We start from the raw sequence: 27,625 nt of genomic DNA, 5'->3' as shown, positions 1-27,625 counted from the left end.
AAAAATTCCCCAACATCCAGCTTGGCAACCAGAGAAATCATTAAAATGACATCAGTTCCAGGCCGGCAATCACTCACTCACTCAGGGCAACCACACTAACTCAAAACATGGCAATGAGAGAAAGGAGGGTTAGTCACCAGGGTGAAGGAGATGAGCAGAATTATACAGTGCAGAAGAGACCCTTTGGCCCATCGAGTCTGCACTGACACATTAGGAACCCCTGACTTCTCATCTAATCCCACTTGCCAGCACTTGGCCCATAGCCCTGAATGTTATGATGTACCAAGTGCTCATCCAGGTACTTTTTAAAGGGTGTGAGGCATCCCGCCTCTACCACCGTCTCAGGCAGCACATTCCAGACTGTCACCACCCTCTGGGTAAAATGGTTTCTCCTCACATGCTCCCCCCCCAAACCTCCTGCCCCTCACCCTGAACTTATGTCCCCTTATGACTGACCCTTCAACAAAGGGGAACAGCTGCCCCTTATCCACTCTGTCCATGTCCCTCATAATCTTGTACACCTCGATCAGGTCACCCCCTCAGTCTTCTCCGCTCCAATTAAAACAACCTAAGCCTATCCAACCTCTCTTCACAACTTAAATGTTCCATCCCAGGCAGCATCCTGGTGAATCTCCTCTGCACCCACTCCAGTGCAATCACATCCCATGATAATGTGGTGGCCAGAACTGCACACAGTACTCCAGCTATGACCTCAAAGTTCTATACAACTCCAACATGACTTCCCTGCTTTTGTAGTCTGTGCCTCAATTGATAAAGGCAAGTGCCCACATGCCTTTTTCACCACTCTACTAAAATGCCTTCAGAGATCAATGGACAAACACGCCTTTGTTCCATGGAACTTCCTAGTGTCCTACCATTCTTTGAATACTTCCTTTCAAATTACTCCTTCCAAAGTGTATCAGGGTTAAATTCTATCTGCCACTTTTCTGCCCATCCCGTCTATGTCTTCTTTAGCCCAAGACACTCCTTTTCACCACCCGTCCAATCTTTGTGTCATCCACAAGCTTACTAATCTGCCCACCCCCCCCTACATAATCATCAGTGTCATTTATATAAATGAGGAATAATAGGGGGCCCACCACAGATCCCTGTGGTACGCCATTGGGCACTGGCTTCCAGCCACTAAAGCAGCCTTCTGACATCCCCCGCTGTCCCTTCCAACTGAGCCAATTTTGAGTCCACTTTATCAAATTACTCTGTAATGGGGTGACACTGTGGCACAGTGGTTAGTGCTGCTGCCTCACAGCGCCAGGGACCCAGGTTCAATTCCCACCTTGGGACTGTGTGGAGTTTGCACGTTCTCCCCATGTCTGCATGGGTTTCCTTCGGGTGCTCCAGTTTCCTCCCACAGTCTGAAAGACGTGCTGGATAAGTGCATTGGCCCAAACAGGCACTGGAGTGTGGCCACTAGGGGAATTTCACAGTAACCTCATTGCAGTGTTAATGTAAGCCTTACTTGTGACTAATAAATAAAGTTTACTGTCTCCCACGTGCATTTGTTTTCAGGGTAAACATTGGCAGCTAATGTGTGGAATCAAGCTGCAAATTGGATTGACTCCTGGAGGGATCGAGATTGAGAGGTTTGTGTGATGAGGAAACTCTGGGAGAGCGGGCGTGCAATCAGAGAGACATTGGGGGCAGCATGAGTCAGAGAGATGTACCCTGGTAGGGCGGCGTGAGTTTCCGTGAATAGGGATTGCGAACAATCCCATCCGCCTGGAAATTCACTCCAATCCCATCGGCAAATCCTGGCAGCGGTCCGGTCAAAGACCAATCTGCTGCAAAACAAAATGTGATGGACAGGAGGTGGGAGCTGAGACAGATTCATATATCCCAGCTCCCAGCCGCTGCGTTCATCCTTCACATCCTGATCACCCCTCCGGTGAGTAAACATCATTCAGCAGCAGGGAAGGGAACTGGGAGCCGGAGTGAGAGTGAAGCAGGAACCAGAATTGGGAATGCAGGGTTCTGGGCTTATTCTTTCATAGTTACTTAAAATGAAATTATTTTCTGGGCAAGTTTGAACCCGTGTGGAGCTGGTGCTGTGGTTGTTTGATCTCTCAACTGCTCGATTCTTGGTCTCTTGCTCCAATTAAATGTGACAAGGATTCCCTGGTTTGTCTTGCAGCGTTCGAGCCTGATCTCTCACCATGTCAGATATCAACGTCGCTCTCAGGACTCTGCTCAAAGTCTTCAAATAAGCAGCTTCGAAAGACGGTGACAAAAAAAACATTGAACCGCTATGAGCTCGGTGCAGGCGGGTGGTGCCCTATGTGCGGGGAGGCGCTCAGTGAGGATGGTTGTGGCGCTTGGTGTGGGGGGGGGGGGGGGTGGGTGCTCGGTGTGCGGGGGAGGGCAGTGTTTGTGGGGAGGTTTAATACTGGATGATGAGGGCGGGAAGATTTACTGTGCATGTTTCACAATCACCTTCCTTTCTCTTAAAAGTCTGGCTTTGACCAACGCTTTTATCGTTTCTTCCAGCACTCAGAAGGGAGCTTTGGCACGCATGTGGATTTTCCGGAGTTCATGTGTCTCTTGGGCTCGCTGGTGGTTGTACAGTGAGAGAACCTCAAATGAGAACGAGTCGCTGTGAAGCTTGGCAACCAGCCACGCAAAATAAAAACTTCCAAATATCACAACCTCTGTGTTTCTAATATTAATCAAAGAAGCAAAGCAAAACATCTCTATCTCTACTGCTGTCCCCTCCCACCATAAGGACATAAGAACTAGGAGCAGGAGTAGGCCATCCGGCCCCCTCAAGCCTGCTCCACCATTCAATAAGATCATGGTTGATCTTTTTGTGGACTCAGCTCCACTTACTCACCTGCTCACCATAATCCTTAATTCCTTTAATGTTCAAAAATGTATCTATCCTTGCCTTAAAAACATTCAGTGAGGTAGCCTCAACTGCTTCACTGGGCAGGGAATTCCACAGATTCACAACCCTTTGGGTGAAGAAGTTCCTCAACTCGGATCTAAATCTGCTTCCCCTTATTTTGACGCCATGCCCCCTAGTTCTGGTTTCATCTGCCAGTGGAAACAACTTCTCTGCTTCTATCTTATCTATTCCTTTCATAATCTTATATGTTTCGATAAGATCTCCCCTCAGTCTTCTGAATTCCAATGCATATAGCTTCAGTCTACTTAGTTTCTCCTCATAAGCTAACCCTCTCAACTCTGAAATCAAACTAATGAATCTCCTCTGCATCCCCTCCAGTGCCAGTACATCCTTGCTCGAGGAAGGAGACCAAAACTGTACACAGTACTCCAGGTGTGGCCTCACCAGCACCTTATACAGCTGCAACATAACCTTGCTGTTTTTAAATTCCATCCCTCGAACAATAAAGAACAAAATTCCATTTGCCTTCTTAATTACCTGCTGCACCTGCAAATCAACTCCATGAGATTCCGGCACAAGGACATCCAGGTCCCTCTGCACAGCAACATGCTGCAATTTTTCATCATTTAAATAGTAGTCCATTTTGGTGTTATTCCTACCAAAATGAATGATCTCACATTTACCAACACTGTACTCCATCTGCCAGACCCTTGCCCACTCACTTAAACTATCTATATCTCTTTGTAGACTTTCAGTGTGCTTTGCACACTTTGCTCTGCCACTCATCTTAGTGTCATCTGCCAATTTTGACATACTACACTTGGTCCCCAACTTCAAATCATCTATGTAAATTGTAAACAATTGTGGTCCCCACACTGATCCCTGAAGCACACCACCAGTCACTGATTGCCAACCAGAAAAATATCCATTTACCCCCCACTCTTTGCTTTCTGTGAGTTAACCAATCCTCTATCCATGCTATTACATTACCTGTAACACCATGCACCTTTATCTTATGCAGCAGCCTTTAGTGCAACACCTTGTCAAATGCCTTCTGGAAATCCAGATACACCACATCCCCAGGTTCCCCACTGTCCACTGCACATGTAATGTTCTCAAAGAATTCCACCAAATTAGTCAAATATGACCTTCCCTTCATGAACCCCATGCTGCGTCTTACCAATAGGATAATTTATATCTAGATGTCTCGCTATTTCTTCCTTGATGATAGATTCAAGCATTTTCCCTACTACTGAAGTTAAGCTAATTGGTTATAGTTGCCTCCTTTTGTCTACCACCTTTTTTTGCTGATTTTCAATCTGTGGGAACCACCCCAGTGTCCAGCGAATTTTGGTAAATTACCTCTGGTGCATTTGCTATTTCTCCCGCCATCTCTTTTAGTACCCTGGGTTGCACTCCATCAGCTCCAGGAGACTTGTCTACCTTTAGCCCCATTAACTTGCCCAACACTATCTCTTTCATGATGATAGCTTCTAGGTTCTCACCTGCCACAGCCTTCCTGTCATCAATTTTTGCCATGTTATTTGTATCTTCCACTGTGAAGACTGACACAAAATATCTGTTCAATGCCTCAGCCATTTTCTCATTTCCAGTTATTACATCCTGCTTCTCATCCTCTAGAGGACCAATGTTTACTTTAGCCAATCTTTTTGTTTTATATATTTGCTGTTTTTTTATATTGAGCTAGTTCACTCTCATAGTCCATCTTACTTTTCTTTATAGCTTTTTTCGTAGCTTTCTGTTTACCTTTAAAGATTTCTCAATCCCCTTATTTCCCATGAATCTTTGCCACTTTGTATGCATTTTCTTTCAATTTGCTACCCTCCTTTATTTCCTTAGATATTCATGGCTGATTATCTATTTTTCTACAGTCCTTATCAGTGGTATTTACTTTTGCTGAGCACTGTGAAAGTTCGCTTTGAAAGTCCTCCACTGTTCCTTAATTGTCCCACCATAAAGTTTTTTTATGTTCTAGCAGAACTAGAAGGCACAGCCTCAAAATAAGAGGGGGGGGACAGTTTAGAACAGAGTTGAGGAGGAACTTCTTCACTCAGAGGGTGGTGAATCTCTGGAATTCTCTGCCCATTGAAGTGGTGGAGGCTACCTCACTGAATATATTTAAGATTGGGTAGATAGATTTGTGATAGACAGGGGAATTAAGGATTATGGGGAGAAAGGGGGTAAGTGGAACTGATCCACTTCAGATCAGCCATGATCTTATTAAATGGTGAAGCAGGCTCGAAGGGCTAGATGGCCTACTCCCTCTCCTATTGCTTATGTTCTTATTGTTATTTGCCATCTATGTTAATTATTTGGATTAGAATATAAGGGGTGTGATTAGTAAGTTTGCAGATGACACCAAGATTGGTGGCATGGTATACAGTGAGGAAGGTCATCTCCAATTGCAACAGGATCTTGATCAATTGGGCCAGTGGGCTGGCGAATGGCAGATGGAGTTTAATTTAGACAAATGTGAGATGATGCATTTTGGTAGGCTGAACCAGGGCAGGACTTACACAGTTAATGGTAGGGCGTTGGGGAGAATTACAGAACAAGGAGATCTAGCGGTACATGTTCATAGCTCCTTGAAAGTGGAATCACAGGTGGACAGAGTGATGAAGGCGGCATTTGGCATGCTTGGTTTCATCAGGAGGCAGGGGGTTCAGCTAAAGATATCCCAGAAGCTCATCTACCCTCTTTCCCATCCAGTCCCTGGCACAAAATGTCTCACAAATCCTTCCACCGCTCTCTGCTCAGGTACTGAGTGCAAGAGTCAAATCAGCTGTCAAAGCATCAGTTTAATCCCCGCTCTGCCCACTGACATCACCTCACCACAGACCCAGGCCCACCCCGTCACTTACCCACTCCCACCCCCTCCCTCACTGACCCATCTCCACGCTGACCCACCCACACCCCTTCCTCCCTGACCCTCCCGACCCATCCTCAACCCCCTGCCTCCTTGACGCCCCCCATCTCCTCTCTCCTTCCCTGAACTGCCCCCACCCCCTCCCTCCCTGACCCACGCCCACCCAACCCCTCACTGACCCCCACACCAACACAGTGCCAGAGTCCAGGAACAATCCATGTGTTTTATTGTTTGGGAGTGAGGATACAATGTTGTTTTCAGAGTGAGGAACACAGGAATGCAGGGAATTGGAAATGCCGACCCACCCTGTACCCCCAACCCCCCACCTCCCTCCTGGCCCTGCTCTGCCTTTCAGTAATTCTGAATCAACAAGGATCACAGGAACTTAAAGACTCAGAATTACAAACTCTTCGACCCTTTCCCCCATGGGGCTCAGGACCCCAGGCCCCTCCCCCTGTGGGGCTCAGGGTCCCAGGCCTTCCCCGTGGGGTTCAAAGCCCCAGGCCCCTCCCCCCATAGGGTGCTGGACACTCCGGCCCCTCCCCCTGTAGGGTTCAGGACCATAGGCCCCTTCCTCCCGTGGGGCTCAGGACCACAGGCCTCACCCCCTGTGGGGTTCTGGCCACTCCAGCCCCTCCCTCCACGGTACTCAGGATGCTCCAGCCCTTCCCCTCTGGGGTTCTGGACACTCCGGCCCTTCCCCCATGGGACACAGGCCCCCTTGGCCCCTCCCCGGTGTCAGTCAGGGGGTTTTTGAATGGGGCAGAGTTTGAAACCGGGCAGGAACATTTGCGAAAAAGTGACCTCACAAATAACCTTCCTCATTATAAAAACCAGACGCAACATGGCATCGACACAAAGATTCTCTTTAAACATTAATAATTCCATCAATTCAGATTTCCACAATTAAAATCACATTAACTGTATCACACACATTAAGAACAAAATGAAAAGTATTCATGGTAACCAGGCAACATTCCAGCAGCGACCGTGCTACTGAAGGATGGGTATCCGTGGCAATATTATCTGGTATATCCCCAGTCTGGGGTGCTTGCTCATGGCCTCTTACTGTCCAGCCAATTAAATTTCCTCTCCCCGCAGCCCCCCAGTTCACCAGGCCGCGCTGTAGGATGGTGTGGGGCTGAGGTCCAAGCATCGACTCCAGGGTCTTCCCTCCCAATACAATAAATAACAGCAGAATGCTTCAGTGCTTGTCGCTGCAGGGAGGGGAGGGGGAGGCAAGAGTTCGCACAACCCCCCTCTGCCACCAGCACCCCCCCCCCCCCCCCCCAAAACTAACTTGCACTCAAACTCAGCATGCCACTTAGTGCATCTTAGCATTTTTACTTTTTATTTTAAAAAGCAACAGCTAAATGTTTGCTAAAGACATCTAATTATGTATAAATCTCCCTCCCACTCCTTATTAATCAGTCACATCGCAGCCAAGATGCTGTAATGCGCCGCCCCCATGGGGCAAGGGTTGGCAGGCTATTGAGTTGACTTGGCTTTGTGCTCATGACCGTGATTGGTTGTGTGGCAGGGCGCCTGCAGAGTGGCTCGGGAAGCCCCATGCCTCTGGGCCCCGCTCCGCAGGAGGACAAAGTGCAGCAGTGACATCAGGAGGCAAGGACTGGGTACTGCACACTTCCAAATAAAACCGCAATCTGAACAAGAGGCATTCCCAACACAGAGTGAAGAGGCAGATTTTGATCAGGAACAGTCCGTATCAGCCCACGGTGCAGCCTTCCCCCTTAGTGCAGAGTCACAGAGTGCCCACTGCATTGAGCTGGAACACTGGGTGACTTTAATGGACAATGGCAGAGACCCCTTCCCAGTAACTCACAGACGAAACAGTTCACCACACCCCAAGTGTGATGCTCAGAATTCAGAAGGCTCTTGGTCCCTGCCCCAGGTCTGTGCTAACTCAGCTGCTCTGAGTCATGTACATCAGGGGGAGACAGGAGCCCTGTCAGACAGAATCCTTAAGATTAAATGGGACCAGTATCAAGAGTTCAGCATCCAACAGAGAAGGTGCCCAGAACCAACAGGTCAAGCCATAGCAGGTCCTCAAGAAATAAAACTTTGATGGAAAGCTTATTTGGCACCAGTTTTCTCCCCTACTACCCATAAAGCCACTCAGTATAGTCTTCAGCATTTCACTGAAGAGGCCATGCTTTCAGCATTAGGTTAGACAGTGATAAACCATTACGGCAGCAATTGCACTCAAACCTCCTTCTATCCCTATTCAACATTGCATGAGGTTCTTACTAATTAAGGTCAGTGGATAATGAACATATACAGGAGACTCTCTGGTTGCCCCTCCTTAACTCTGCAGTCTCGACTGAGACCAGTTAACGCAGCAGGAGTTACGGATCTTTCACGCCAGTGTCCCCAGTGTTTGGGGAATTTCTAGTGAACTCTGCTGGTCACACACAATCACACTGCCTCCTTTGCTGCTTTCTATCCTGAAGCTTAAAGCAGGGCAGATCATCCCTTCATTAAAGATGGTGTGTTTTTAACCTCCCAGAAATTATGTTCCAACACACAAAACCATTAAAAAAATTATCCTTGGGACAGTGGAACTTGCAGCAAGACACTAATTTAAACAGTGATCTTTCCATTACAGAAAGAGCCTGAAACTTCTCCATAATACGCTCACAAAAGAATCCCCCTGAATTTCAGGCAATTATTATAAAAACACAACTGTGTGTTTGTTTTGCATTTCCAGACCCTCACCCAGTCACCTCACGCAGAGGGTAATGTACAGCATCACTTCATACACAGCACAGCATCAGAGGGAGTTAACTCAACAGAGTTCAAACCAATGTCATTGTGAAGATCACAAACGGTCGAATCCTGGGAACTGAGCCCAGACTGTTGCTATCAAAAAAAAACCCCTTCTCCACTGCAGTCCATCTCTGAGCAAGTCTGAGCTCAAAAGGGCAGATTTATTTCAGTTTATAAAAACATTAATTATTCTTATTTAAATTTCAGATGGTGGCTTAGATGCAGTTTATATTTTTTTAAACAGCCTCACCTCTCACTAACTTGGCTTCTGTACATCCAGAACAGGAATCCTCCTTCTTTCAAGCAGAAATACTGAACATTGGGTGCAGACTGGAATAAAACTGCCCAACATCAGGCTATCAGCTCACAGACAGTCCCAATAATACCACTCAACTGTCACAAATCGAGAAAACAACTGGTTTCAGCAACTTGGTAACTCCGTAGGTTCACTGAAATCTGAACTGTGGGTCCTGATGGGTTTTAACCGGTGCGCAGTTTCAGCACTCGGTTGAAGGCAGCCACTCCAGAGTTGACTTGATACCTCGAGCAGGAGCAGACTCCATAATAACAGCCAGTCAGCCTCAAACGTGACTGTCGAAGTCAATGCACAGCTTCCTGAGTCGACAGATTCATAAACCTTCCAATGCATTTTGCGTTTCTCAAAAGCTGCGCAGATAGATGCTACATGTAAAAGATGAACTACATCTTCAAGCAATGATACCCTCTTGTTTTTTTTTCCAGGACAGGGGAATGCGGGGAGAGGGGGCAACAGTTGGAGACCACACGAGTCATCACTTACCAGTCCTGCTATCTAGTGATCCAGTTGCTTCAGTCCTTATCCTGTGCACAGAATCACAGTGGACACATCAGCAAGCTGTCAATTACCAAAAATATCTCATGCAGTGTCACAAAGTTTGACCAATCTTTTGCGAGACATTGGGGATGGAAGTACAGCAATTGGTGGGTAGGGCGAAGGGGAGGGGGAGAGAGAGAGAGAGAGAGAGAGAGAGATAGAGAATGGGGTCAAGGTCACAAGTAAATTCATGTCAAATGCATTTCCTTATTGATAATACTGGGCGTGCTCAGGAGGCTGGTGCTGCGATGATCATTCTCTTATACAAGAGTCAGGCAGCTAACTCAATCACCTCACCAGCCTTAAGCATCGTGTATTGACCACATGTGGGCACGCAGTACACGTGTGACTGCGGTGTGTGTGTGTGTGTGTGTGTGTAAGCACAGTGCGTGCAGAAGCGGTTCATGGTGAGGGGGGAAAGCGGCTGTATTGGACACGGTATCTGTTGACGGCAATGTCATGGATGGTATCACTTTCACAAATGGTTTTACACGGGATCAGGTCCTCGACATCTTCACCCATCAGCCAATCCTGGACCAGCTCTCCCATCTCGTCAGTCACATGGTCCTCCAGCCAGCGGTTGTGCCACTCCAGAAACTGCTGGTGTTGGTACCTGGTAACTTGGCACTGGGACTGTGTGGGGTGGGAAACACAAGAGGATGTGGGAGAGGCGGGGGTGAGGCGGGATGGGGTGGGGGGGGGACGGGGGTGAGGCAGGGTGGAGCGGGGGGGATGGGGGGAAGAGGGGGTATTGGGGATGGTTGAGGGGGGGGAGAGGAAGAATGGGAGAGAGGGAGTGGGGATTGAGCAGAGGGGAGAGTCAAGGGGAAAGGAAGTAGGGGTGCAGAGACAGAGAGAAAATCAGAATAGAAGTGAGCGATTGCACCACGGAGTAAACTTCACAACATTGAGCATTCCATTTATAAACCAGAATATTGGCAGGCACATGTTGGTGTACCTGCTGGATTCACAAAGCCACCACTGCTCCTGGAGCCTTGGACATCAGTATCAAAAATAGAACAAACTCCATTTCATGCATCCATTGTCCGAGGAAAGACAGAGCACGACGTTAGATACAGAGTAAAACTCCCTCTACACTGTTGCCCATCAAACACTCCCAAGACAGGTACAGCACAGGGTTCGACATAAGAGTAAAGCTCCCTCTATACTGTCCTCATCAAACATGATGTGGAGATGCCGGTGTTGGACTGTGATAAACACAGTAAGAAGTCTCACAATACCAGTCCAACAGATTTATTTGGTAGCAAAATCCATTAGCTTTCAGAGCACTGACCCTTCGTCAGGTGAGTGAGAGTTCTATTCACAAACAGGGCATATAAAGACACAAACTCAATTTGCAAAATAATGATTGGAATGCATATCTTCACAGGTCATCAAGTCTTAAAGATACAGACAATGAGTGGAGAGAGCCTTAAGCACAGGTTGTTGTTGCGTCCGCATGGTCTCCCCAGTGTACCATGCCTCGCAACATCCTTTTCTCCAGCTTCCATCCTAAACACATTAAAGAAACCATCCCCTACAGACAAGTCCTCCGTATATACAGGATCTGCTCAGATGTGAAAGATCGCAACAGACACCTCCAGACGCTGAAAGATGCCCTCATTAGAAAAGGATACGGCACTCGACTCATTGATCAACAGTTCCGACGTGCCACAGAGAAAAACCTCACCGACCCCCTCAGAAGACAAACACAAGACATGGTGGACAGAGTACCCTTCGTCATCGAATACTTCCCCAAAACAAAGATCTTCTCCAGAGCCTTCAAACATGTTCGTCTTCATCAATGACATCTCGCCAAGGCCATCCCTACACCCCCATTTGTTACCTTCATACAACCGCACAACCTCAAACAGACCACTGTCTGCAGCAAACTGACCAGCCTTCAGGAGAACAGTGACCACAATGCCACACAAACTTGCTACAGCAATCTCTGCAAGTTGTGCCAGATCATCGACACAGATGCCATCATCTCATATGAGGACACCATCCATCAGGTACATGGTACATACTGTTGCAACTCGGCCAATGTTGTCTACCTGACGTGCTGCAGGAAAGGATGTCCCGAGGCATGGTACATTGGGGAGACCATGCAGACACTACAACAACGGATGAATGAACACCACTTGACAATCACTAGGCAAGAGTGTTCTCTCTTCCTGTTGGGGAACACTTCAGCAGTCACGGGCATTTGGCCTGTGATCTTCGGGTAAGCATTCTCCAAGGCGGCCTTCACGACACAACAGCGCAGAGACTGATAGCCAAGTTCCGCAAATGAGGACAGCCTCAGCCGGGATCTTGAGTTCATATCACACTATCTGTAACCCCCCACGACTTGCCTGGGCTTGCAAAATCCCACTAACTGTCCTGTCTGGAGACAATACATATCTCTTTAACCTGTGCTTAACCCTCTTTCCACTCACATGTCTGTACCTTTAAGATTTGATTCCCTGTAAAGACTCACATTCCAATTATTATTTTGTAAATTGGGTTTATGTCTTTATATGCCCTGTTTATGAATGAAATTCCTACTTACCTGACAAAGGGGCAGCGCTCCGAAAGCCAGTGGATTTTGTAACCAAATAAGCCTGTTGGACTTTAACCTGGTGTTGTGAGACTTCTCATCAAACACTCCCAAGACAGGTACAGCACCGGGTTAGGTACAGAATAAAGCTCCCTCTACACTGTCCCCATCAAACACTCCCAGGACTGGGACAGCGTGGGGTTAGATACAGAGTAAAGCTGCCTCTACACTGACTCCATCAAACACTCCCAAGACTGGGACAGCAGGGGGTTAGAAACAGAGTAAATCTCCTTCTACACTGTTCCCATCAAACACTCCCAGGGCAGGTACGGCAGGGGGTAAAATACTGAGTAAACTTCTACACTGTCCCAGATTAATCTCAGTCCCCATCTCAGAAGAGAAACCTCCCCTACCCTCAATTTTACATGTCCCTAGCCAATCTGCAACTCAGATCCCTTTTCAGGGCACCACTCATTGCAGTGCCTCTTGTTTTTGGAGGTCCCTTGCTTCAAACACTGCTCTGAAGCAATGGCGCTAACTTTTAATCATACTCTTTCAGTCTAATACATTATGACGGCAACAGAGAAGGCTGATGAATGGGGAGGAAGCTACTAACTATTGCAGCTGTAATACAGCCTTATTGAAATGGGTTATTCAAAGTGTGTCTATTCATATCCAATAGTTCACAACATCTAATATCTGTGTGTGTGTTAACATGATCTATGTATGTTAACATGTATTAGCAAGATGAAAGATCAGTTACCTCGCGAGCACGGTGCAAGGCACCACAACGATACATGAAATCTTCAGAGTTCATGACGTACACAAGTTTGTGAGTGTTGAGCTTAAACTTGCAGTCAATGTTGTTTGAGTTCTCCACCCCTACACAGCACTGCTTGCTGTTTCTGCTCTCATTCCTCATTGACAGAAACTGCTTCTGTTGCCATTTCCGAAATTTCCGAAGATTTCTGCAAAACACAGTGGCTATTTTAACGACTCTGGAATTGTTGAACTAAACCTCAGGATCGCTAGCACGGCTTGTTAAAGATATCCGCATCGCTCGTTAACGATATCCGCATCACTAGCATAGCTCGTTAAAGATATCCAGTCACTAGCATAGCTCATTAAAGATGTAAAGGCGCTGATAAACTGCACTGTACTGAGATCAGAACAATCAGGGTGAAGTGATAACCTGCACACTATAAAGTGTATCAGGAATATATACTTCTTATTCTGTACTCACTTCTGTGTGAACTCACCTGGGTAAAAACACTGGTTTATAAAAGAACCCATCTGCCTGCTCAAACTGCATTGCGTCAGGGCCAGCATACTGCTCCATGTAACTTGTTAAATTCTGCCAATGAGAAAGATGAAGGAGGAGAATTAGTCAATACAGCTGTCGAGTGACTCTGCAGGAACAGAACTACAGAAGCAGAAAACAGATCACTGCAGGCACTGGGGAGCCCAAACAAGAATGAGGGGTATAAATAAGGCAGTATGTTCAGAGAATCAGCACCAGTACTGATGGGCCGAAGGGCTTCTTTCTGTATTGCATCATTAAATGATACAAACACGAGAAAACTGTAAAACAATGAAGGGCACAGATCAGTTAGATAGTCAATATCTTTTCCCAAAGGTCAGGAAGCCTAAAACTAGAGGGCATAGGTTTAAGGTAAGAGGAGAGATACAAAAGTGTCCAGAAGGGCAATTTTTTCACTCAGAGGGTGGTGTTTGGAACAAGCTGCCAGAGGTAGTAGTAGAGGCGGGTACAATTGTATCTTTTAAAAAGTATTTAGATAGTTACATGGGTACGATGGGTATAGAGAGATATGGGCCAAATGCGGGCAATTCGGATTAGCTTAGGGTTTAAAAAAAAGGCAGCATGGACAAGTTGAGCCGAAGGGCCTGTTTCCATGCTGTAAGCCTCTATGACTCTAAAGCTATCCCCTGGAATAACTGAGCATTTAAATCATGTCCTCGACTTCCCAGACATGGGATGTGAGTTCCATGCAGCGCAGACAAGACACTGGACTGGGAAACTCTCACCTGCAGCTCCAGCGGGTCATCCGAGGGGGCCTCCTCTGTATCTAACAGCTCAATCGTCATGGAAACATGCCCCTTACTCTGGATAAACATTATCTGCAGGAAAAGGTGACATGAATTTCAGTCCGGTTACATACTGATTGGCTACTTCGGACCTAATCCTCTCCCACCTCCATCTAGAGTCTTCATTCACCCAGCCCCATTCCCCACCTTCCCCTTAATCACAGCCCCTTCTCACTATCCCCAAAACTGATGCAATGAAATGTGTGACCAGCCTGGCCGCCCCCGCACTGCTCCGGCCTGGCTGCACCCCCCCCGCACTGCTCCGGCCTGGCAGCAACCCCCCCTGCACTGCTCCGGCCTGGCAGCAACCCCCCCTGCACTGCTCCGGCCTGGCAGCAACCCCCCCTGCACTGCTCCGGCCTGGCAGCACCCCCCCTGCACTGCTCCGGCCTGGCAGCAACCCCCCCTGCACTGCTCCGGCCTGGCAGCACCCCCCCTGCACTGCTCCGGCCTGGCTGCAACCCCCCCTGCACTGCTCCGGCCTGGCTGCAACCCCCCCTGCACTGCTCCGGCCTGGCAGCACCCCCCCTGCACTGCTCCGGCCTGGCTGCACCCCCCCACTGCACTGCTCCGGCCTGGCTACACCCCCCCCACTGCACTGCTCCGGCCTGGCTACACCCCCCCCACTGCACTGCTCCGACCTGGCAGCACCCCCCCACTGCACTGCTCCGGCCTGGCTACACCCCCCCCACTGCACTGCTCCGGCCTGGCTACACCCCCCCCACTGCACTGCTCCGACCTGGCAGCACCCCCCCCACTGCACTGCTCCGGCCTGGCTACACCCCCCCCCACCGCACTGCTCCGACCTGGCTGCCCTGCCCCACCCCGCACCGCTCCAGCCTGGCTGCAGCCCCCCCCCCCCGCCCAACCCCGCACCGCTCCAGCCTGGCTGCAGCCCCCCCCCCCCCCAACCCCGCACCGCTCCGGCCTGGCTGCAGCCTCCCCCCCCCCCAACCCCGCACTGCTCCGGCCTGGCTGCTCCCGCGCCCCCCCCGCACTACTCCAGCCTGGGTCAGTGTGCTTGTGTTATCCAACACATCAATACTTGGCCTCTGGAACTTTCAGCCAATCATCTCCACACCCACCCACACCACCCCCCAGGCGTTAGTACTTTCACTGCATTCCGTCCAGTTTTCGGTTGATCAAATTTCCACAGGGCCTGATAGTTTACCTTTGCACTTTGTAAAGCGTCTGAGCGCAGCAACAATGAAAAAACAAACCTGCCTCCAAAACCAACAAGATCCCCGTCTCCCAGAATCACAAAAATGTTCAGTTCTGGCGCGGGGGATAAAAAACCAATGTTCTCAACAAACTGAATACAGCAGCACAGCACATCAGGAGCCGGCCGCCTGTACCAGCCCCGGCAGGGAGAGCGCCGGCCGCCTGTACCAGCCCAGCAGGGAGAGCACCGGCCGCCTCTACCAGCCCGGCAGGGGATGAATCGCCTGTATCAGTAAAGCTCAGGGTGTGTCTAGTGGATATCCGCAGGGGTCAGTGCTGGAACCACAACGAGGAACTGAAGGCACTGTGGCTGAGTTTGCAGATGAGACAAACAGAAGTGCAAAGGGACTTGTAGGTCCAAGTTCAGGATTCTCTTTAGGTTAACTTGCCGGTTCAGTCAGCAGTTAAAAGGCAAATGCAATGTTAGCATTCATTGCAAGAGGACTAGAAAACAAGAACAGGGATGTACTGCTGTGGCTGTATAAGGCTTTGGTCAGACCCCATTTAGAGTACTGTGAGCAGTCTGGACTCCGTATCTAAGGAAGGATGGGCTGGCCTTGGAAAGGGTCCCGGGGGATTCACAAGAATGATCACTGGAATGAAGAGCTTGTCACATGAGGAGCGTTTAAGGACTCTGGGGTGGCACGGTGGTTAGCACTGCTGCCTCACAGTGCCAAGGGCCCAGGTTCGTTTTCCAGCTTGAGTCACTGTCTATGCGGAGGCTGCACATTCTTCCTGTGTCTGTGTGGGTTACCTCCGGCTGCTCCGGTTTCCTCCCACAGTCCAAACATTTGCGGGTTAGGTGGATTGGCCATGCTAAGTTGCCCCTTCGTGTCAGGGGGACTAGCTAGGGTAAATGCATGGGGTTACGGTGATGGGGATGGGGCTTGAGTGTGATTGTGGTCGATGCACACTTGATGGGCCAAATGGCCTCCTTCTGCACTGTAAGGATTCTATGATTCTATGACTCTGGGACTCTACTGGAGTTTAAAAGGATGAGGGGGAATCTCATTGAATCTTACAGAATACCGAAAGGCCTGGATATAGTGGACGTGGGGAAGACGTTTCCATTAATCGGAGAGACTGGGATCTGAGGGCACAGCCTCAGAGTAAAGGGACAACCCTTTAGAACCGAGATGAGGAGGAATTTCTTCAGCCACAGGGTGATGAATCTGTGGAATTCTTTGCCACAGAAGGCTGTGGAAGTCAGGTCATCGAGTGTATTTAAGACAGAGATAGATAGGTTCTTGATTGGTAAGGAGATCAAAGGTAGCAGGGAAAAGGTTGAGAAATACATCAGCCATGATCAACTGGCAGAACAGATTCAATGGGCTGAATGGCCTAATTCTGCTCCTATACCTTATGGTGACGACCCCCTGTACCAGTGGAGTTCACAGGGAGCAAAGCACCTACACTTGTACAAGCTCACCAGGATATGACCACTAGAGCTCCCAGGTACAGGCTGCCTGCATCAGCGCAGCTCCTGGGTACAGGCCGCCTGCATCAGCGCAGCTCCCGGGTACAGGCCGCCTGCATCAGCGCAGCTCCCGGGTACAGGCCACCTGCATCAGCGCAGCTCCCGGGTACAGGCCGCCTGCATCAGCGCAGCTCCCGGGTACAGGCCGCCTGCATCAGCGCAGCTCCCGGGTACAGACTGCCGTATCAGCATGGCTGAGTGGGATCGGTCACAGATTTAGTGAACTGTTCTTACCTTGAAGCAGTTTTCATCTGGCATGATGCGTTCAGCTTTCAGCTGGTAAGCTGCTTCAAGGGTCGCTCTAACACACTGGGAGGGCAAACTGCCTCCAGCTGCTCCTCGCTTCCTTTCACTCAGATAAACCTCTGTCGCCTGTACACACACATCGTCACTCACCAGATGCTGAAGCTGTGGGAGACACAAGCCAGATTTAATGTCAGTTGTGGCTCAGCAAATCTCACTTTTCCATCGGAGGGTTATAGGTCGAAGTACAGAGTGTGAAAGCTCACACTGCTGTACAGTGTGCAGGGATGGGTACACAATCAGAGACGTCGCCATTTACGAACATGAAGTTTATACAATATGTTTTGAAACTGTGCCTCCAATGTCCCCCTGCTTGAGAGGCGGTGGCATCATGGTATTGTCACTAAACTGGTAATCCAGAGACCCAGGGTAGTACTCTGGGGACCCGGGTTTGAATCCCACCATCAGATAGTGAAATTTGAATTCAATAAAAAACATCTGGAATTAAGAATCTTCTGATGACCATGAAAGCATTGTTGGGAAAAACCCATCGGGTTCAGTGATGTCCTTTACATAAGAACATAAGAAATAGGAGGAGTAGGCCATCTAGCCCTTCGAGCCTGCCCTGCCATTCAATAAGATCACGGCTGATCTGAAGTGGATCAGTTCCACTTTCCCGCTTTCTCCCCATAACCCTTAATTCCCCTGTCTATCAAAAACCTATCTACCCGTGACATAAATATATTTAGCAAGGTAGCCTCCACCACTTCAACGGGCAGAGAATTCCAGATATTCACCACCCTTTGAGTGAAGAAGTTCCTCCTCAACTCTGATCTAAACTGCCCTCCCCCTCCCTTATCTTGAGGCTGTGCCCGCTAGTCCTGCTATCCTTTCTAAGCGGGAAGAATCTCTCTACCTCTATCTTATCCATCCCCTTTATGGAAGGAAATCTGCTGTCCTTATCTGGTCTGGCCTACGTGTGACTCCAGAGCCACAGCAATGTGGTTGACTCTTAAATGCCTCGGGGACAGGCAACAATGGACGATGCCTATGTCCCATGACCAAATACTTTCTTAAAAATTGAAGATCATGTGATCTATTCTGAAATCTGCTTGACAACAGGCCTGGGGTGGTTAAAGTCAAAGTAAGGCCCAGATTGTGTCACTGAGACAATGGTGTAAGTGGTTACAGTCATAGACATCAGTCGCAGTCTTTGAGTTCACATCAGACATCTACACATGATCTCCTGTCAAAAAGATGCATCTGGCAGCACTTTTAGTTCATGATGTTCTGGACCTGTGACTCAACATCAACAAACTACTCCTAACGCTTCCTTTCCACACTGCATATTCTGATTTGAAATCAAATGGTATCTGGAATCCCCAACCCAGCCCCATCCCCTCAATGAGAAACCAGCAGCACTCAGTGCGACACTCACCTGACGGACAATGTTCTGAATCAGCTTATCTACTGTAAAGCCAATGTAGGCATGGATGGTGAACATTTCACGCAATGTATCTTCGTACTGTGTCGGCTCAATGTTTCCATCCAGCAGGTTCCTAACCATATCAAGGAAAGCTGGATAATATTCCTCCAATTCAATCTCATCTAAAGATCCAAACACAGAAATATTTCAATATGTTATCCATCTCAATGCCTAGACATACACAAGATTGAATACTGGGGAGGTGATGGCCTCGAGGTATTATTGCTAGACTATTAATCCAGAAACTCAATTTATATTCTGGGGACCTGGGTTCGAATCCTGGCTCAGCAGATGGTGGAATTTGAATTCAATTAAAAAAATCTGGAATTAAGAATCCACTGATGACTGTGAAACCATTGTCCTTTAGGAAAGGAAATCTGCCATCCTTACCAATTCTGGCCTAGATGTGACTCCAGAGCCACAGCAATATGGTTGTTTCTCAACTGCCCTTTGAAATGGCCTTGCAAGCTTCTCAGTTGTACAAGGGCAACTAGGGACAGGCAATAAATGCCAGCCAGCCAGCGATGCCCATGTCCCAGGACCGAATAGAAGAGGGTTGAAGCTTTGGCCCTTGGTCTGTGCTAAGTTATCTGATCTCAGCCAGATGGGTGAGTCTCAGACACAATGTTGTCCAACAACATTCCCTATGTCACCCAACTGAATAGCAGAACGGCCCTGAGAAGCTGAATGGCTTCCTCCTCCCACCAGCATTGCTGGGAGAGAAAGGTGGAGAAAACAGACTGAATCTTTGGGAAATGAATCGTACTTTGCTGTTTGAGTCGGAGCTCCACAGCTGGGTCACTCGCTTTCTCCTTTCTCCCATCCTGCAATTGTTTCTCCTTCTCTTTCTCCATTTGATATTCCAGCAGCTGTTTTTCTGCCTGCCTGTATATCCGCAGCAACCGGTAGCACAGAATCTGATGCAATCTCAGGAAAAAGTACCAATTGTTATTTACAAAGAAGAGATTGTAGACATCGTCCAGGTTCTTTTGATATTCTGCCACCTGGTCTCGGAGGTCGAGTCGTTCCTCAGTAAGGCTGCTCTCTGGAGAAGCTGCTCCTTTCTGCCCAGTGTCTGTATTACTGCTGTGACTGTGCCGTGGGACACTCTCTACCTCGTCGTCTGTTGAATCCTCTGACTCGCTCAGCTCACCACGCTGGGTAAAGAACAAGTCCGGCACAAAGTGGTAGATGATGCGCTTGATGTGGTCCTTGTCCTCTTTCTGAATGGTTGGTTGCCTCTTCACGTGGTAAATGATAAGAGATGCAGCATCCTCCATGATCTGTTTATCCTCATAGACGAACATCAGGTGGGGCCCATTAACACCCGGGCAGCCCTCCTCAGAGTTCTGCTCTTGCCGCTAAATTAACAGAAGGGAAAGGGTTAATCGCCAGGTCTTCACAAATGCAGCAGGCAGAAAAATATTGACAGTTGTAGTCTCAGGGCTGACTGACTAACCCAAAACTGGGTCCAGTCCCAGACTGACTGATTACTCTAACCAGGACTGACTGAGAGAAGAACTTTTCGTAGCCTAGTTACGGTTATGGAAATCATTCCTCCAGCGAAAGATCAACTGGAAATCAGAAATGAAAACAGAGAAGTTTATTTATTAGTGTCACAAATAGGCTTACATTAACACTGCAATGAAGTTACTTGAAATTCCCCTATTCGTCACACTCTGGTGCCAGTTTGAGTACACTAAGGGAGAATTTAGCACAGCCAATGCACCTAACCAGCACGTCTTTTGGCCAGCAGAAGGAAATCCACACAGACATGGGGAGAACGTGCAGGCAGTGACGCAAGCCCGGAATCGAACCCAGGGTCCTGATGCCACGAGACAGCAGTGCTAACAACTGTGCCGCTGGGTACAACCCTCCCAGCTTTCAGATTGTCTTACTGGTGGTGAACTCTTGTTTGTCCCTCAAACTCACCCTCCATACAGAACATTCTTCTTAAAAACAAACTTAAAAGCTTAAACTACAGATTAAAATTACTGAAACCAAACTAGGAACAGTCATACTGATTTCTTTGTGTATCTGCACTATTTCTAAGCCTTTCATTGCTCTGTCTGGGACTTTGTCCATTGTTAATGAGGCTTAGCACCACATCATCAAACAGAGGTATGCGCTGAGGAATTCTGTAACACGCCTGCACAGGCTTGGTAACAACACTTATCATTTACCGGTGAGTTCTGGCCTTATTACTGGGGAAATGTCAGGTTACCTCATCGTAAACACTCTCAATTTCATTCAGCAGACTCTTAGACCGCAGTGCCTTGGTGTCATTCTGTTTGAAGTTCACCCCCTGGTGATCCAGGGATTTCAGGTAGGATTTCTCGTACTGCTCCCGCCAGATTTTGTTGAAGCCTTGCTGCGCTTCCCGCCACTCCTCTTCCTTGGCTTTCAATCTGCAACAATCCAGATTGAATAAAGCTTACGCTGAGGCTTTGAGGAATAAGACTGAAACAGTTAGAACATAGAAAAACTGCAGCACAAACAGGCCCTTCAGCCCACAAGTTGCACTGGACATATCTCTACCTACTAGGCTTACCTATAACCCTCTAAGTCCCATGTACTCATCCAGGAGCCCTATCGAATCCGCCTCCACCACCACCAGCAGCCGATTCCATGCACCCACCACCCACTGAGTGAAAAACTTACTCCTGACACCTCCTATGTACCTACTCCCCAGCACCTTAAACCTGTGTCCTTTTGTTGCAGCCATTTCAGCCCTGGGAAAAAGCCTCAGAGTCCACTCGATCAATACCTCTCAATATCTTATACACCTCTATCATGTCACCTCTCATCCTTCGGACAAAAGACCGAGCTCTCCCAATCTATCCTCATAAGGCATACCACCCAATCCAGCAACATCCTTGTAAATCTCCTCTGCACCTGTTCAATGGCTTCTACATCCTTCCTGTAATGAGGCAACCAGAACTGAGCACAGTTCTCCAAGTGGGGTCTCACCAGAGTGTTATACAGCTGCAGCATTATCTCCCGGCTCCTAAACTCAATTCCTCGATTGATGAAGGCCAGTACGCCATACGTCTTCTTAACCACATCCTCTACCTGCAAAGCTCATTTGAGTGTCCTATGAACCTGGACCCAAAGATCCTCTGATCTTCCACACTGCTAAGAGTCTTACCCTTAACATTATATTCCTTCATCCCATTTGACCTGTCAAAATGAACCATCACACACTTATCCGAGTTGAAGTCCATCTGCCACTTCTCTGCCCAGTCTTGCATCCTATCTATGTCTCGTTGCAATTTCTGACATCCCTCCAAACTACCCACCACACTTCCAACTTGTGTGTCATCAGCAAACTTACCAATCCATCCCTCCACTTCCTCATCCAGGTCATTTATAAAAATCACAAACAGCAAGGGTCCCAGAACAGATCCCTGGGGCACCCCACTGGTGACTGGCCTCAATGCAGAAAAAGACCTGTCTACAACACCCTTTGCCTTCTGTGGGCAAGCCAGTTCTGAATCCACAAAGCAATGTCCCTTGGATCCCACGCCCTTCACTTTTTCAATAAACCTTGCATGGGGGACCTTTTCGAATGTTAATCCCCAAGAACTGCCAGACTTCTGTTCATTGTTTGTACTGAGTCACCAGCAAAAAAAACCCACCAAACTCCCCATTCCCAAAATGTCCAGCCAGTGTCCCTCCACTCCCATTAAAGTAGGAATGAAGTTCACAGAATTAGAATCATAGAATCCCTACTGTGCAGGAGGCCATTCGACCCATTGAGCCTGCACCAACAACCCCACCTAGGCCCTATCCCCATAACCCCATGTATTTACCCTGCTAGTCCCCCTAAGGGGCAACTGAGCATGGCCAATCCATGCACATCTTTGGACTGTGGGAGGAAACAGAGCACCCGGAGGAAACCCATACAGACAGGGAGAGAATGTGCCAACTCCACAGACAGTGACCTGAGGCTGGAATTGAATCCAGATCTTTGGCACTGTGAGGCAGTAATGTTGACAACTGTGCCACCATGTCACCCAAATTGCTGAAAGCTTTGAAGAGATTCCAAACTGTGCCACTCAAATGTTCCATATGACCTGAAATACACAGGATCAGCGAGGAATAACTGATTTCACCCATACTCAGCCACAGGTGTGCGCTGGACTGAAGTACACCGCCTGCTGCTAAAAGCTAACCCCGGATTGGGACTTCTACTGATACTAACAGAAAGTGCACTGCAATCACTAATGATGCCAGACAGCATGGTTGATGCAGGATTAGAGAGCTGAATGGCCTGTTCCTATGCTGTAATTTTCTTTGTTCTTTGTTCAAATAAGTGACTGGTTTGAGGGGATTTCCACTGGGGGGGATGCGGGGATGCGGAAAAACACATCTGTCTGTTGGTGTCATACTGGCAGCAGTCCGAGCTAGACAGAACTGGTTATCAGCAAAGCCATGTAAATAGGCAAGGGCAGGAAGCTGGTAGATATCTGAGAGGGAGCTTGCACAGGCATGATGGGCCAAATGGATTCATTGTGTTCTGAAGGTTTGTTTGGTGACTGAGCTCCGATGGGAAGTCTCGCTACCTGACACTTTACCTTTTCAACACCACAGGTACAGCTGTCGCTGGGTTTTTCTTCAGCCCATCGATTATTTCGGGTGCTTTATCTCCGTAAATGCGATAGATGGCTCTGCGGTGGATAACCTCTGACGTTCCTCCCAGACAATTATCTAGACGATATTTATCCTGATCCTCTGGAGACATCCGAGTCAGTTTTTTTTGAACGCTCTCAAGCACGCGGATTGTGGCGAGGTTGGTTTCCAGAACAACATCAAGCTATTTGTAAAAAAACAATCAATAAGTGGAGATCCAATAGTTAACTGGAGTGGAAGAAGCATCACCATCAATGTACCCCCTCCAAACCCAATTCCAGGGTTAACTGTGGCAATGACCCTCCCTCAAATACAAACCAATCCCAGGATAATAAGACCAACTAACCAAGAAGGTAGATGAGGGCAGTGCAGTTGATGTTGACTACATGGACTTTAGCAAGGCTTATGACATGGTACGCATGGTAGGTTGTTGCCTAAGGCTAAATCCCACTGGATTCTGGGTGAGATATCTAAACAGATGCAAAATTGACTTGATGACAGAAGACGGTGGGTGGTTTTTCAAACTGGAGGCCTGTGACCAGCACTGTGCCTCAGGGATCGGCACTGGGTCCACTGTTATTTGTCATTTATATTAATGTTTTGAATGAGCATTTAGGAGGCATGATTAGTAAGTTTGCAGGTGACACCAAGGCTGGTGGCACAACGGACAGTGAAGAAAGTTATCTGGGTATTGCAGCAGGATCTTGATCATTCGGCCACAGGCTGATGAATGGCAGATGGAGTTTAATTTAAATAAATGAGTGGTGATGCATTTTGGTAGATTGAACCAGGGTAGGACTTACTCAGTTAATGGTCGGGCGTTGGGGAGAGTTACAGAACAAAGAGATCTAGGGGTACAGCTCCTTGAAAGTGGAATCACAGGTGGGCAGAGTGGTGAAGGCGGCATTCGGCATGCTTAGTTTCATTGGTCAGAACATTGAATACAGGAGTTGGGACGTCTTGTTGAACTTGTGCAAGACATTGTTAAGGCTTGGAGTACTGTGTACAGTTCTGGTCACCCTATTATAGAAAGGACATTATTAAACTAGAAAGAATGCAGAAAAGATTTACTAGGATGATATCAGGACTTGATGGTTTGAGTTATAAGGAGAGGCTAGATAGACTGGGACTTTTTCCTCTGGAGTGTAAAAGATTGAGGGGTGATCTTATAGAGGGCTACAAAATAATGAGGGGCACACTTCAGCTAGATAGTCAATATCTTTTTCCAAAGGTAGGGGAGTCTAAAACTAGGCATTGGTTTAAGGTGAGAGGGGAAGAGATACAAAAGTGTCCAGAGGGGCAATTTTTTTTCACATAGAGGGTGGTGAGTGTCTAGAACAAGCTGCCAGAGATATTTGTAGAGACCAGTACAATTTTGTCCTTTAAAAAGCATCTAGACTGTTACATGGGTAAGATGGGTATAGAGGGATATGGGCCAAATGCGGGCAACTGGGATTAGCTTAGGGATTTTAAAAAACAGGTGGCATGAACAAGTTGGGTTGAAGGGCCTGTTTCCATGCTGTAAATCTCTATGACTGTACCCATCCCCAAATTCAATCTCAGGACAACCACCGTTCCTCCCTCAATCCTAAACCAATCCTACTGCCAACAACTTAACCCTCTGCCTTAACCCGACATCAGCTGCAGCTATTCTGCTGAAGCATAAAAGATTAACTATCTTCCACAAATGCTGTGATTGTCTCGTTACCTCAAACCTCTCATCCTCACAGCGATGAAGCTGTTCTTCATATGGTGTTTTCTTCGAACTAACAAAAGTGGAATCTTCCGACCACGAGGGGAACGAGACCCAAGTGTCATTGAGAACCTAAAAACAGAGCATGAAACAGGAGCACAGCGGTCACAGAAACAATCAGTGAAGACTGACGGCTGCCTAGGGATATCACTGGATTAAAGGATGATGGGGAAGAGGGTGCAAGTAGTAAATAACATTGGAAACAAACTAGCAGCATTCAAACCACAGGCCCACCCTGAGTTGGATACCAGATAATGCACTGCAGTGAGCTGTGCACCAGGTTGGGGGAGGGGGGAGTGAGCAATGGGATATGAAACATGCACCAGGCCACATGTCCGGTTCCACAACTGCATCTGCCTCAGCATCCAGCTGCAATGACAGGAGTTCAGCTTTAACAGCCTCCTGGCGGCCGGGTTTTGATGGGGATTTGGAGAGAAATAAAAATCCCAGAGATTCTTTAAGTCTGGGCATTTGTTAAATAAATTGGAGCCTGATGGTTCTGGGTAATAGGAACCACAGCATTCCTCAATGATTAAATTGGATTTCAGCATGATCTACACAAGATCCCGGTGATCTGCGTCCAGGCAACGTGATCCCTTTGCTGAAAGGTTCAAGTGCTGCGTTAACAAGGTTAAAGGCGAGAGGGAGTCAGGAGATTGTGCACCCAGGAGCAGGGATCAAACTCCAGTCACTGCCATTGGATACATTAATCACTCTTCAGTTTCAGTAAATAACACAATTGAAATGCTTCATTTCCCCAGAGTCTGAGCAATTGGTCTTACCTCCTTGCAGACCGCAGTCCGCCCACTGCACTTTGGTTGCTGGTAGGTTTTGGGTAAAGCTCTGTAACTGGAGCCCAGCCTCTTACAGGAGGCATAGTCAATTTCCCGGGCTATTCCGTCTACCGGCCGGTCCCTCTGCAAAGGCTGCGTGAGTGACAGCTCCCTCTGCCCCAAAAACAACTTGAATCGGGCAAAAAGCTCAGGGAATTTCCTGCTTGATTCAGTGTCAGAAGGAGACGAAAATAGAGGGAGCGGGGGGGGTCGGAGGGGGAAGGCGAGATAGTGAAGGATGACAGCATTGAAAAAATTGGGAGGAAACAAATCGAACATTAGTCACTGACAGCAATTAGCTCAGGTTTCACAGCAGAGCAGCTGGAAACTAAAACCCAACATTCCCTTCCCAAATACTAAACAATTCACACAAACCGCAATGAAAACACTGAACACATCTCAGCACAGTCTCGATCTGATGTCTGGGACCAATGGGCAACGCAGCTCTGAGCCAGGATTCAGATTTCAGGGCGAGATTTCACAGCCTCTCTCATCCCCAAACCGGAAAATCCTAACACTCATCTGCTCCAATTCCCATGGAGGGTGGGTTGGTAAAATTCTGGACACGGTGTCTGTATACTGGAGGCGGAGGGAAGGCCAGTGCGTGCTGGGGGGGCGCCGTGGAGAGGGGGCGAGCGCCAGCATCATCGGCTCTCATAGACGGAGGGTCAGAGAGCAAATGCGCACCCCGAGACTGGTTAAGCTCTGGACACACGCACTCACCCCTTTATACTCCAATACTCATCTTCATTTATTGCGCTGTTTTTCTTGTGCAGCAACCTGTTTCTTTTCTAAGTTCATCTGTAATGTTCCCCCAAACCCATAGCTTTCCACAATCTACTCATTGGTGCCTCGTGTGAAAATAATGGAAAAGTGTCTTTGGGCACACAGAAAATCTTGGTGTAAATCTATCCCAATCACCTGAACTGCTACCCTCATAACCTCATCCAGATGTGAACGGAATTGAAAATCCTCTCTCTAGCAATATCTCTCCAAAAGCAGATTCAACTGAAATAAATATCAAGATGTGCTCAGGATGCGGAGCCCAGTCACAGTGCTGTATACCCGGCACTGACGTGACACATCAGCAAACACTCATGATGCATTGTCCATGGTCACCAAGTGAAGCTCTGAATGGAGATGCGACACTCGCAGCTTTCGTTCAGCTTGAGAACAATTTGTACTGACTTACCCCAGAAAGGGAGTAACCAATTGGAGCAGCTCTGAGCCAGAAACCACCTCCTGGTTAAACAGAGCAATGCAGCGCAGGAAATTCTCATATACTTCCTGGCTCTTCAGAATCCTCCGTACCTAAAGAGGAAATGCAACAAGGCAATCAGAATCCCATACTCCCACACTCAGCAACATCACCGGAGGAACAATCCTGTGTTCACCTGAAACAGGGGCTGCTGAAGTTACCTGACGCAGCTTTGAGCAAGCTCAGTGAGTAATGTCACAGTAACCATCTCAGTCTCTCTGTCTGCCAGTGATTCACTCATCAACAGTATCCAAAACACTGTCCCCTCTACAGAAAACTGCCAGAGTAAAAAGCAACTGTAATGATAAAACATCAGAACACAGACAGCAATAGATTCCCAATTGATCTCAATTTCCCCAGTTCTCTCCCCATCACTCTGTAAATTATCCTTGGAAAGTTCTTATTCAATCTGCTTCCACTGTCTACTCAGGCAGCACCTTGCAGTTCACATCTCACTACCTGTTCCCCCCCAACGCTTCCTCCCCCCCACCCCACCACCCCAACCCCCCAAAGAATCCTCCCCATCTCCCCTCCTGGGACTTCTGTTAGTTACCTCTAATCTGTCACCAACCCTCTTGGCAGCAGAAACAATTTCTCTGCATTCACTCACGATGCTACGAACATCTCTGCCAGCCACTGAATCCCTCTTCGCTTTCTCTGCTCTAAGGTGAACAATCCCCATTCCGC

The 27,625-nt window shown here is 48.0% G+C and overlaps 1 protein-coding gene across 5 annotated transcripts in view; it reads right to left on the bottom strand.

Moving 5' to 3' along the window:
- Positions 1 to 7,026: 7,026 nt before the first annotated feature.
- Positions 7,027 to 27,625, bottom strand: part of sin3b (SIN3 transcription regulator family member B) — a 41,392-nt gene continuing 20,793 nt past the window's right edge. For 3 of the 5 annotated variants that reach the window (XM_080212682.1, XM_080212685.1, XM_080212683.1), the window contains exons 9-20: positions 26,873 to 26,991; positions 25,630 to 25,843; positions 24,803 to 24,919; positions 23,040 to 23,278; positions 20,687 to 20,870; positions 19,229 to 19,823; positions 18,415 to 18,584; positions 16,968 to 17,141; positions 13,976 to 14,068; positions 13,189 to 13,283; positions 12,693 to 12,897; positions 7,027 to 10,020 (exon numbers count right to left, since the gene is read on the bottom strand). In XM_080212682.1, coding sequence (XP_080068808.1) covers positions 9,790 to 10,020; positions 12,693 to 12,897; positions 13,189 to 13,283; positions 13,976 to 14,068; positions 16,968 to 17,141; positions 18,415 to 18,584; positions 19,229 to 19,823; positions 20,687 to 20,870; positions 23,040 to 23,278; positions 24,803 to 24,919; positions 25,630 to 25,843; positions 26,873 to 26,991 — 2,436 coding nt within the window. In that variant the 3' untranslated portion in view covers positions 7,027 to 9,789. The remainder of the gene's footprint in view (positions 10,021 to 12,692; positions 12,898 to 13,188; positions 13,284 to 13,975; positions 14,069 to 16,967; positions 17,142 to 18,414; positions 18,585 to 19,228; positions 19,824 to 20,686; positions 20,871 to 23,039; positions 23,279 to 24,802; positions 24,920 to 25,629; positions 25,844 to 26,872; positions 26,992 to 27,625) is intronic. The other 2 variants (XM_080212684.1, XM_080212686.1) reach the window with 1 other exon arrangement.

The sequence above is a fragment of the Carcharhinus amblyrhynchos genome, chromosome 26 (genome assembly GCF_965287045.1).
Source record: "Carcharhinus amblyrhynchos chromosome 26, sCarAmb.v2.hapA, whole genome shotgun sequence".
Classification (NCBI taxonomy): Eukaryota; Metazoa; Chordata; class Chondrichthyes; order Carcharhiniformes; family Carcharhinidae; genus Carcharhinus; species Carcharhinus amblyrhynchos.
This window is presented reverse-complemented; position numbering and strand designations above follow the sequence as displayed.